The 12,789-nt window shown below is 41.1% G+C and overlaps 1 protein-coding gene across 2 annotated transcripts; it reads left to right on the forward strand.

Moving 5' to 3' along the window:
- The first annotated feature begins 2,384 nt into the window (after positions 1-2,384).
- LOC128209562 (chromatin accessibility complex 16kD protein-like) lies at positions 2,385-12,334 on the forward strand. 2 transcript variants are annotated; one of them, XM_052913640.1, is made up of 2 exons: positions 2,385-2,633; positions 11,880-12,334. In XM_052913640.1, the coding sequence occupies exons 1-2, from the start codon at positions 2,387-2,389 to the stop codon at positions 12,062-12,064; spliced, it is 432 nt and encodes a 143-aa protein (XP_052769600.1). In that variant the 5' UTR covers positions 2,385-2,386; the 3' UTR covers positions 12,065-12,334. The 2 variants fall into 2 exon arrangements, with proteins under 2 accessions (XP_052769600.1, XP_052769601.1); XM_052913641.1 differs by having other exon boundaries at positions 11,883-12,334.
- Positions 12,335-12,789: the final 455 nt, after the last annotated feature.

The following is a 12,789-nucleotide window of genomic DNA, read 5'->3' on the forward strand; positions in this document are numbered from 1 at the left end:
AATGCCGAATGAAACGGACAGTATGTGAATATTTCTCAGTTTGTCTCAGTAATTTCAGTCCAATATCTTTAGCATGTGGCATAATTAGCCTGGGTTACCGGCCCTTACCATTTCATACTCTTGTTGTGCAGAGTACGCTGGGAACCAGACAAGTGGCATAATGCACATGCATATTTAAAAAAAATGAAAAAATCTGTTCATTTTGTCCACGAGTTACATAATTATGTTGAGGGCATTATTAAGATACATTTACGTCAAACATACATGCAGGGAATAAAGAGTAAGTGGATGATTCGATCCAGAGGTATTTGGCGTTGTAGAAAGAAGCCTTAAACATAAACCTCATTAATATGTCCAATGCATTTTGTTGGGATGCATTTGGCTTAGCTGGCATACCTTTAGGTAGTAAATTTAATACGCCTAAGTAAAGAGTAGATTTTACTAAAAAAAACTTAATGCTTTATCAGTGGTAGTGCATTGTTTATGAAACCAAAGCTCCAGATAAGATTTTATATGATATTAAGAATTACTCCATACCTTAAATTATAAGTAACTATTTTGCGTATCCACATTTCAAGTGACCTATACTTCATGATCTCATTAAACTCTAAAAGTTTTCGCGAAGAAAGTTATGAGCTGTATCTGTATCTGTATACGGTGTAGGGCCCTTTCAGGCTTTGCACGCCGACCGGGGGACGGCGCTATTAAAATTGGAGGGCAGCCTTCAAGCCCTCAACTGTTTTTGCGTTGATCACACTATCTTCCACTCTCGTTTTCACAAAGAATGAATTTTTTAGTTGCTCAGATTTTATTGTCTTATTTGAAAGCCTCTAGAGTTGTTTATAACTTGGTTTTGTATGCTGTTAGATGTAACACAATCACTAAAAGTTTTAGCCTTAATGTGCCTCTTTTTCTTTGCTGGTTGGAGATACTCTGCCGGTGGTAGTGCTGGCACAAGACCCTCGGTCACCTTGTAGAGGAAAATCAGACGTGTTGCTGTCCGACGTTCTTGGAGGCTTGTTAATTTCAGTTTGTCCAACATGCGAGAGACACATCCTTCTTAGCGGGTCTTATAGTCTCCCGTGATGAATCTTGCCGCTTGACGTTGAACACGTTCTAATTTGTTGATATTAAACTGTCTATAAGGGTCATAGATGATGGAACCGTAATCAAGATTTGACCGGACGAGTGCCAGGTAAGCTGGTTTCCGACATTCCGCTGGGCTGTGGCGAAGGTTTCTACGTAGGAGAGCCGTTGTGGAGTTTGATTTCTTACTAATTGTATTAATATGTGGTGTCCATGTTAGATCTTCAGATAGGGTAAGGCCCGAGTATGGATTTTCTGTGACTTGCTTAAGAATATGGTCACAGCGATTGTAAAAATGTGGATTATTGTTGTTTATGCTCATGACGTAACATTTCTTTGCATTAAAGCGCATACCACATTTTTTAGCCCAGAGTTCAAGTTCTTTCTAGTTTTTTTTGTAGTATTTCAAAGTCCTTCTTGCAACTAGTTTTCCTGTATAGAAGACAATCGTCCGCCAAGAGGCGTACTTGTTATGTAACTGATAGTAGCAAATCATTTATGTGACACAAGAATATAAGGGGTCCAAGTACCGTGCCTTTGGGGATCCCAGAGTCTATATACAGTGGCTTTCGGAGATGATTCCCCATGGACGACGACCTGCATATGCCGCTTCGTCAAAAATGCACATAGCCATGAGTATACTTGACCCGTCACGCCATAGGTAAGGAGTTTCAGGCAGAGTTCACCGTGGTTCAGATTTGTCAGGATATTGTTCTACTCGAAGTGGTTTAGCAGATGTTTACAAATGATTTGTTCTAGGGTTTTGCACATAATTGACGTTTATTAACAGGAATGATAATTTTCCGCCTGGCGGACATTTCCTTTTTTGAACTGACTCAGGTGACACATTGGCAATACTCCAGTCATATGGCAGCTCCCCGTGAGAAAGTGACATTTGGAAGATTGCTGAAATTCCTTGAGCAAGTTGTTTGGCGCAGGTTTTTAGTAGTATATTTAAAATGTTATCGGGCCCTGTAGCTTTTTCTATTTTTGAAGCTGATAAGAGTTTTCCACCCCGGCTGTTGTGATGCTTAGATTTGGAAGATCATATTTATACTTTTTAGCGGCAGGGTTGGTAGGTTAGATGAGGTTATTTTAGTAAATACAGAGCTGATCTGGTCCAACAGAATTTGGGCTTTGTCTGATATACTGTCTTTGGATGTTTATATTTACAATTATATTATACAAATTACATGACTATACTCACAAAACGCTGCAGGTCGACAGCCATTCAACGCTTTAAGCGCTTTGATTACAATTGAAATACTCTTCAATAAGAGGTAAAAACATATCTTTGTACATGAGGAGCAAAATGTCAACAAACACAGAAGCCGGTCAAATAATACAAGTTACGGTTCATTTACGTGACAAATCGACGAGAGTTTTTGCCGACAGCATTAATGCAGGTTCTGGTGATGGGTGTGCTCATAAATCATTATCAGAGAACATACAAATTATGCAGGAAAAGGTGAATTCCTTCCTGACCGAGCTGGTTGAGCAGGAAAAGATAACTGCTGCTTCTACACAAGAGAATACGAATAGAAAAGGTACATGTACAAGTAGTTTTTGATGTACTGTGCAGACGAGTACCTGGTACTCATATATCTTTTTGAATATATTTTATATTTATGCACTCTTTTGGTAATAAGGGTTTATAGACTAGCAAATGTCAGCCTATACTGGCTATAAATAGGTTATCTATAATTCTATTTTCATGCAATCAATCAATAAATAAATACATTTGTAACCCTTTTAAAAGATACTGTATTGTCCCTGAAAAATAGCTCGCAATAGCTTTTACTATATTTCATTCTGAGAGTATGTACATACACCCAAGAAGTGTTGTGAAATAGCCTTTGTGTACCAAAATTAATGTATCTCTTTTTACATGCATGTTTTAGAAAAATTAATGACCTTTTCCATTATGATGATTATGTACATGTAGCCTTAAAAAGCATCGCTATATTCTTGGTGGACATTTGACCTCAAACTTTTTACTTAAATCTGACACACATGGTAAATTAACAACTATTTGATATGGTTTTGGTTTATTTTAGTATGTGTTTTTCTTTGAATAGCAATAAATGATAACATTTAATAAAATTCCAGCAAATTGTAGGTCTCCAAATGCCCTGTCTCTTAACGGCCTAGTTTAAACCTTCTATAAGTGACCCCACACAAATCAGTGTATAGTACACAACCTCTGTGTATTGATCTTAATCTAATTGCCTGGTGCCTTCTTATCAGATCTCCAATCTCAGTATCCTGCTGTGCAGTTTTGGAGGTTTCATTATAGAAATGGACCCTAAATGGCCCTAAGCCAATAAATCAATATACAGGAAATTGGTCCCTACAGGGACACCAGTGCAACTGGCAGAACAGCAGGGGACTATCATGCCAAACATTCCTTATTTAGGCCTTTAAGATACATGTTTACTCTTGGACCCTATACACCCAGAAGGCCCTGTAGTGGCTGTACATCGACATCTGTTATTCATTAAATCAATCCATCACTGAATCAATCAACAAATTATCAACTTGATTGTTGGTGGAAATTAACCTGAAAAACACCTTTATATACTATATTAAGATTGTGAATACACACACAGGAATATTTTAAAATAAGTTATATCAAAACATATATCAATTGGTCTGGTAGCCAAACACTGTTAAATCTTTGTACTGAAAAGTGATATGCTTTCAGTAATAAAAAACTTTTTTTTTACAATCTGACCTCAAAATAAAAAGGGGTTATCTGCTGGTCATGACCCCCTTAAACTTAAACTGGTAGGTTGCCAGTGACAACATTTTGAACCGCAACAATTTTGAGGTCACAGGTCAAGGTCAAGGTCAACAGTCTTAGGAAAACTTTGTCTGCACAATCACTTGAGAACGGTTTGACATAAGAGCATGAACTTTTGGTTGTTTGTTGTCCTTGATTAGTAGATGACCCTTATAATAGTTTAGATAAGTATGTCAAATGTTTAATCTAAACAAACTTAAACATAAGTGGTAAGTTACCCTTGGCAATAAGAGGACCCCTATTGATAATGAGGTCAGTAGGTATGTGAATAGTATGAGGTCAGTAGGTCAAGATTGCTTACATTCACTGTGGAGTCGCTGTATTCTTGGTTAGCACCTCTTAATTACCTGTGTCGAAGTTTCACATCATCAAATAAAACTAGGTTTTTATGATAAATAAATTTGAAACAATCAAAAATAGACATAATCATTTAATTTTGATCATTTTTTATGCATATTCAAAATGACTGCTGATATTCTTTCTAGTATTTGAATAACTCATCTTGTTTAGTGGATGTAGGCCATCCTACTTAAAACAAAACTCCTTTTCTGTTAAGACAACAGCCAACAGATATTCAGTGAAACACATATAATTCACAATTTCTTATTATTTTTAAGTCATAAAATATTATTTGCACATTGAGCATTTACAAGAGGGACCTATCCAGGTGCGGATCAGCCTTCTAAGTTCTGGGTAGTTTTGAGAGCACTTGATTTCCTTTGGAAGGCTGTTCCATATCTGACTGGCCTCGAAGTGAAAAGAGGTCTTCCCACCTTTAGTTGTTCTTACTGATGGCACATAAGCACATTTTTTAACAAGATGTTGAACATATTCTGGTTAGATACCGTACAGATATTTGTAAGTTTGGCAAGGAAGCCGTTTGTTGCTATGGAAGTCAATGGTTGATTAAGAATGCCTTGGTTGTTATGGGTGTATGTAGTTGCTAAACGAATCATTAGTTGCTACGGAGGTCATGGGTTGATTAGGCAGTAATTGGTGGTAATGTTAGTGAATTGTTGCTATGGAAGAAATTAATTACTTCTTAGGAATTACCTACATCCATAGAAAGCAATGACTTCTTTATCAACCTATGACTTCTTTAGCAACCTATGACATCCTAAGCGACCAGTAACTTCATTGGCCACCACTGACCAATGACAACCTTTGCAACCAATTACTTCCTATGCAACAACAAACTATTTTAGCAACTAATGACTTCCTTAGCAATCAATGATTTCCCTAACAGCTACAAAAACCCATAACAACCAATGACTTCTTAAGCAACCATTGACTTCCATAGCGATATAGGGCTATGTTGGCCCTTTTGTTTATGCTTCCCGAAGGTATGACCTTATAGTTGCCGCTTTATCTGTCAGCAAGTCCTTCCGTCTGTCCGTCAAACACTTTTCGGCAGAATATTTTTAACATTACTAATGGGATTTAAATTAAACTTGTATATTTTTAGTTGCCTCCTCTGAAACTCCCCTTATCTGATACATGTAGTTTTTGAAAATCATTTGTCCGGGGCATATCTTGAATATTTGTGAATTTTAATTCCTTGAAATTTACTTATTAACTTACTTATTCAATTTAATGTTCAAAGCTGCCCATATCTTTTCATGTTATATTTTATACCAATTTGTGTGTAATCATGCTACAACCATATACCTTCTAACTGCACATTGTGTTACAATTTGCCTTTTCATAGAAAATGCGCGTATTGGGGAGCGTCATTATGGTTGAATGTACTAAAGGGATTCAAATGTACCTTAGTATATAGATAGATGGCAATGACAGAAAGTGCAGTGCAAAAAAAACATAATCCTGTTATGCCCTACATTTTGTTTCAAGTTAAACCCTCTTAAACTCCTCTTAATCTGATGGGAGTTTGTCCTGGCCATATCTTGGGAAGTGTGTAGGGGATTATTAAAATAAAACGTGTCATAAACGTGTGTGTATACCACGTGATAAATTACGTCATATATGCTACGTCGGAAGGCAACATTTTGCATAAAATGAAGACTTAAATCAAAGATAACTTTTCTTTTACTACACCATTTTAAATAAAACAGTCTATGCCGCTTAAAGAGCCCCGTCTTCGTTTTATAACCGAAGTTTGATAAGGTGATTAGTTTCATCAAACACTTCGACAAACCTGTTTCCAAAATAATGTTTTTTTGACAGTGCTCCGTCAGACGGCCGTATTGTGAAAAGGTTTGTCGAAGTGTTAGAAGAAACTAAACTCTCAATCAAACTCTAGTAAAAGACCGAAGGCTAGGTTCCGTAAGCGGCGTAGACTGCGCTATGATTCTTTAAAAATGGTGAAGACATAGTGAAGCTATCTCTGTTTAAAGTCTTCATTCGAAGCAAAATGTTGCCTTCCGACGTAGCATTTATGACGCAATTTATCACGTGGTATACACACACGATAAAGATACATGCTAATGAGAGGAAGTGCAGTGCATTATTATTATATTTTTTTTTGTAGCCTGATATTTAAAAAAATGGGTGCTTTTCCGGGCCAAATCTTCGAATGTTTTAAAGATGGCAATAAAAGGAACTGCTGTATAGAATAGTAATAATCACCTTTCACCAGCACATTGTATTACAATTTCAGCCTTTTTCGTGGAAAATGGGCATTTGGGGAGCATCCTTCAATACTCTTTTTGAATGTTGAACGTCGTTTGTACAATTAGCTTGACTTTCATTTTAGCCAGATTTGGTCAGAATATTTGTCTGCAAAATATCTTGAAAGTTCTTCAATATGGGTTATCCCCGGTCAAAATCTAGGTCACAAGGTCAAATCCTAGGAGAAAGAATTCAACGGTCATAAAAATTCACTATTTGTTGTCAAACTTGGTCAGAATATATGTCTACATGTTGTCTTAAACATTTGTGAATATGGGTCACCTCAGATCAAAAACTAGGTCACTAGGTCAAATCTTAGGAAATATTTCCCCGATGTCATAAGAAATGAAATCATGATGATAAAGTGTGTTCTCTAGGTCTCTGGGACAGATCTTATTGGAAAAGCTGATGTATTTATAAAATGTTCATTTTTCCTCGCACAAATGGAATAGTTTCTGTTGATCAGGTTATTTGTATGAACGATATCTCCGATAACTATAAGTATGGGTCTTTTGGGTTAAAAATACTAGGTCACTAGCTCAAATCCTAGGTTTGCAAAATTGCTTCGTCAAATAAAAAATCCGGCTTTAATGCGGCGTTGCCGCATTGGCATCTTGTTAATGATTTCGAATCTCGATTGTCAGCTTTCACTCTCTGAGCGTCGTTTGTCGACCTTTACTCTCTGAGTGTCGTTTGTTGACCTTTACTCTCTGAGTGTCGTTTGGCGACCTTCACTCTCTGATTGTCGTTTGACGACCTTCACTCTCTGAGTGTCGTTTGACGACCTTCACTCCCTTAGTGTCGTTTCTTGACCTTCACTCCCTTAGTGTCGTTTGTCGACCTTCACTCTCTGAGTGTCGTTTGTCGACCTTCACTCTCTGAGTGTCGTTTGTCGACCTTCACTCCCTGAGTGTCGTTTGTCGATCTTCACTCCCTTAGTGTCGTTTGTCGACCATCACTCTCTGAGTGTCGTTTGTCGACCTTCACTCTCTGAGTAACGCTTGTTGACCTTCACTCTCTGAGAGTCGTTTGTCGACCTTTACTCTCTTAGTGTCGTTTGGCGACCTTCACTCTCTGAGTGTCGTTTGTCGACCTTCACTCTCTGAGTGTCGTTTGTCGACCTTCACTCCCTTAGTGTCGTTTGTCGACCTTCACTCTCTGAGTGTCGTTTGTCGACCTTCACTCTCTGAGTGTCGTTTGTCGACCTTCACTCCCTGAGTGTCGTTTGTCGATCTTCACTCCCTTAGTGTCGTTTGTCGACCTTCACTCTCTGAGTGTCGTTTGTCGACCTTCACTCTCTGAGTAACGCTTGTTGACCTTCACTCTCTGAGAGTCGTTTGTCGACCTTTACTCTCTTAGTGTCGTTTGGCGACCTTCACTCTCTGAGTGTCGTTTGGCGATCTTCACTCTCTGAGTGTCGTTTGTCGACCTTCACTCTCTGAGTGTCGTTTGACGACCTTCACTCCCTTAGTGTCGTTTGTTGACCTTCACTCCCTTAGTGTCGTTTGTCGACCTTCACTCTCTGAGTGTCGTTTGTCGACCTTCACTCCCTGGGTGTCGTTTGTCGACCTTCACTCCCTTAGTGTCGTTTGTCGACCTTCACTCTCAGAGTGTCGTTTGTCGACCTTCACTCTCTGATTGTCGTTTGTCGAACTTCACTCTCTGTGTCGACCTTTACTCTCTGAGTGTCGTTTGTCGACCTGCACTCTCTGAGTGTCGTTTGACGACCTTCACTCTCTGAGTGTTGTTTGGCGACCTTCACTCTCTGAGTGTCGTTTGACCACCTTCACTCCCTGAGTGTCGTTTGGCGACCTGCACTCTCTGAGTGTCGTTTGGCGACCTTCACTCTCTGAGTGTCGTTTGTCGACCTTCACTCCCTGAGTGTCGTTTGTCGACCTTTACTCTCTGAGTGTCGTTTGGCGACCTTCACTCCCTGAGTGTCGTTTGGCGACCTTCACTCTCTGAGTGTCGTTTGGCGACCTTCACTCTCTGAGTGTCGTTTGTCGACCTTCACTCCCTGAGTGTCGTTTGGCGACCTTTACTCTCTGAGTGTCGTTTGTCGACCTTCACTCTCTGAGTGTCGTTTGTCGACCTTCACTCCCTGAGTGTCGTTTGTCGACCTTCACTCTCTGAGTGTCGTTTGTCGACCTTTACTCTCTGAGTGTCGTTTGGCGACCTTCACTCCCTGAGTGTCGTTTGGCGACCTTCACTCCCTGAGTGTCGTTTGGCGACCTTCACTCCCTTAGTGTCGTTTGTCGACCTTCACTCTCCGAGTGTCGTTTGACGACCTTCACTCTCTGAGTGTCGTTTGACGACCTTCACTCTCTGTGTCGACCTTTACTCTCTGAGTGTCGTTTGTCGACCTTCACTCTCTGAGTGTCGTTTGTCGACCTTCACTCTCTGAGTGTCGTTTGTTGACCTTCACTCCCTGAGTGTCGTTTGTCGACCTTCAACCTCTGAGTGTCGTTTGTCGACCTTCACTCTCTGCATGTCGTTTGTCGACCTTCACTCTCTGCATATCGTTTGTCGACCTTCACCCTCTGAGTGTCGTTTGTCGACCTTCACTCTCTGCATGTCGTTTGTCGACCTTCACCCTCTGAGTGTCGTTTGTCGACCTTCACCCTCTGAGTGTCGTTTGTCGACCTTCACTCTCTGCATGTCGTTTGTCGACCTTCACTCTCTGAGTGTCGTTTGTTGACCTTTACTCTTTGAGTGTCGTTTGTCGACCTTCACTCTTTGCATGTCGTTTGTCGACCTTCATTCTCTAAGTGTCGTTTGTTGACCTTTACTCTCTGAGTGTCGTTTGTTGACCTTCACTCTCTGTCGTTTGTCGACCATCACTCTCTGAGTGTCGTTTGACGACCTTCACTCCCTTAGTGTCGTTTCTTGACCTTCACTCTCTGAGTGTCGTTTGTCGACCTTCACTCTCTGAGTGTCGTTTGTCGACCTTCACTCTCTGAGTGTCGCTTGTTGACCTTCACTCTCTGAGTGTCGTTTGTCGACCTTTACTCTCTGAGTGTCGTTTGGCGACCTTCACTCTCTGAGTGTCGTTTGTCGATCTTCACTCTCTGAGTGTCGTTTGACGACCTTCACTCTCTGAGTGTCGTTTGACGACCTTCACTCCCTTAGTGTCGTTTGTTGACCTTCACTCCCTTAGTGTCGTTTGTCGACCTTCACTCTCTGAGTGTCGTTTGTCGACCTTCACTCCCTGAGTGTCGTTTGTCGACCTTCACTCCCTTAGTGTCGTTTGACGGCCTTCACTCTCTGTGTCGACCTTTACTCTCTGAGTGTCGTTTGTCGACCTTCACCCTCTGAGTGTCGTTTGTCGACCTTCACTCTATGCATGTCGTTTGTCGACCTTCATTCTCTAAGTGTCGTTTGTTGACCTTTACTCTTTGAGTGTCGTTTGTTGACCTTCACTCTCTGTCGTTTGTCGACCATCACTCTCTGAGTGTCGTTTGACGACCTTCACTCCCTTAGTGTCGTTTCTTGACCTTCACTCTCTGAGTGTCGTTTGTCGACCTTCACTCTCTGAGTGTCGTTTGTCGACCTTCACTCTCCGAGTGTCGTTTGACGACCTTCACTCTCTGAGTGTCGTTTGTCGACCTTTACTCTCTGAGTGTCGTTTGGCGACCTTCACTCCCTGAGTGTCGTTTGGCGACCTTCACTCTCTGAGTGTCGTTTGACGACCTTCACTCTCTGAGTGTCGTTTGACGACCTTCACTCCCTTAGTGTCGTTTGTTGACCTTCACTCCCTTAGTGTCGTTTGTCGACCTTCACTCTCTGAGTGTCGTTTGTCGACCTTCACTCCCTGAGTGTCGTTTGTCGACCTTCACTCCCTTAGTGTCGTTTGACGACCTTCACTCTCTGAGTGTCGTTTGTCGACCTTTACTCTCTGAGTGTCGTTTGACGGCCTTCACTCTCTGTGTCGACCTTTACTCTCTGAGTGTCGTTTGTCGACCTTCACCCTCTGAGTGTCGTTTGTCGACCTTCACTCTATGCATGTCGTTTGTCGACCTTCATTCTCTAAGTGTCGTTTGTTGACCTTTACTCTTTGAGTGTCGTTTGTTGACCTTCACTCTCTGTCGTTTGTCGACCATCACTCTCTGAGTGTCGTTTGACGACCTTCACTCCCTTAGTGTCGTTTCTTGACCTTCACTCTCTGAGTGTCGTTTGTCGACCTTCACTCTCTGAGTGTCGTTTGTCGACCTTCACTCTCTGAGTGTCGCTTGTTGACCTTCACTCTCTGAGTGTCGTTTGTCGACCTTTACTCTCTGAGTGTCGTTTGGCGACCTTCACTCTCTGAGTGTCGTTTGTCGATCTTCACTCTCTGAGTGTCGTTTGACGACCTTCACTCTCTGAGTGTCGTTTGACGACCTTCACTCCCTTAGTGTCGTTTGTTGACCTTCACTCCCTTAGTGTCGTTTGTCGACCTTCACTCTCTGAGTGTCGTTTGTCGACCTTCACTCCCTGAGTGTCGTTTGTTGACCTTCACTCTCCGAGTTTCGTTTGACGACCTTCACTCTCTGAGTGTCGTTTGTCGACCTTTACTCTCTGAGTGTCGTTTGACGACCTTCACTCTCTGTGTCTACCTTTACTCTCTGATTGTCGTTTGTCGACCTTCACTCTCTGAGTGTCGTTTGACGACCTTCACTCCCTGAGTGTCGTTTGTTGACCTTCACTCCCTGAGTGTCGTTTGTCGACCTTCAACCTCTGAGTGTCGTTTGTCGACCTTCACTCTCTGCATGTCGTTTGTCGACCTTCACTCTCTGCATATCATTTGTCGACCTTCACCCTCTGAGTGTCGTTTGTCGACCTTCACTCTCTGAGTGTCGTTTGTCGACCTTCACTCCCTGAGTGTCGTTTGGCGACCTGCACTCTCTGAGTGTCGTTTGTCGACCTTCACTCTCTGCATGTCGTTTGTTGACCTTTACTCTTTGAGTGTCGTTTGTTGACCTTCACTCTCTGTCGTTTGTCGACCTTCACTCTCTGCATGTCGTTTGTCGACCTTCATTCTCTTAGTGTCGTTTGTTGACCTTTACTCTTTGAGTGTCGTTTGTTGACCTTCACTCTCTGTCGTTTGTCGACCTTCATTCTCTAAGTGTCGTTTGTTGACCTTTACTCTCTGAGTGTCGTTTGTCGACCTTCACTCTTTGCATGTCGTTTGTCGACCTTCATTCTCTAAGTGTCGTTTGTTGACCTTTACTCTCTGAGTGTCGTTTGTTGACCTTCACTCTCTGTCGTTTGTCGACCATCACTCTCTGAGTGTCGTTTGTCATTTTTCAAATGTCACTTGTCGACCTAGTTCATGTCATTTGTTCAGTTCTTCTTACGACTTTCATTATTTTTTTTAATGTTTTAGTAGAGGCGGACGAAGAAGACGATGATGATGAGGATGACGATGACGAAGATGATGCAGATTGTGACGGCGAAACTGATGGAACGAGGGAACCACCGTCAAAGCAGCAAAAACTTTCACAAGATGACATCACGAACTTGCCAAAAGTGAAAAGTGACGATCACAAACTTTTAAATAAAACAACATGACCATCACGAACTTTCCCATTATATAACATGACCATTACAAACTTTCCAATAGTACAACCCAAATAAATAAAAAATAAATGATTCAGGCGGTCTCCAGTGTAACGTTTTAACGCTATGTTTCACACCAGTGTGAATATGCATTACAGTTTTTAATTACCATTGCAAACAGGGTGTTATACAGTTACTTATGTTGACACTATGACAATGTTTAGTCTTAGTATGTGTTGAGACTTAAATTAATAATAATAAGTATAACATTTAAAAAAACAACGTGTCTGAGTTCATGGAAGGTTTTAACATTTTGGTGCTTTAAGAAGTCGTAGTGTCCATTGTATTTGGTACTTCTTTTATTAAGCAGTCTTTACCTATTAAAAACTCATCTTTATGATAGTTTGTCTTCACTGTCATTGAGTTCATTCATGATAATCTGTGCAAGTCCTTCCGGGTATATTAAGTTCACTTATATTTCAATAGTGCGTGCCATATTAAGAAACGAACTTGAAATAAAACAAACATGAACTCAGTCATTTGGAGTTCGAAAGTTCCAACATAATCATGAACTGCCTGCTTCCGTTTTCCCGTAGAAGAGACAACCTGGTCGTGACGAATCGGAAACAACTCAACCACATGCATACCGGTTTCGAGGTTGAGAGTAGCTCCTTGTCAGGTGTTAGCAATATGAATATATTGTGATTCCGCAATACTGGATTACAAAAACGTCAGAC

This window comes from Mya arenaria, chromosome 11 (assembly GCF_026914265.1).
Source record: "Mya arenaria isolate MELC-2E11 chromosome 11, ASM2691426v1".
NCBI lineage: Eukaryota > Metazoa > Mollusca > Bivalvia > Myida > Myidae > Mya > Mya arenaria.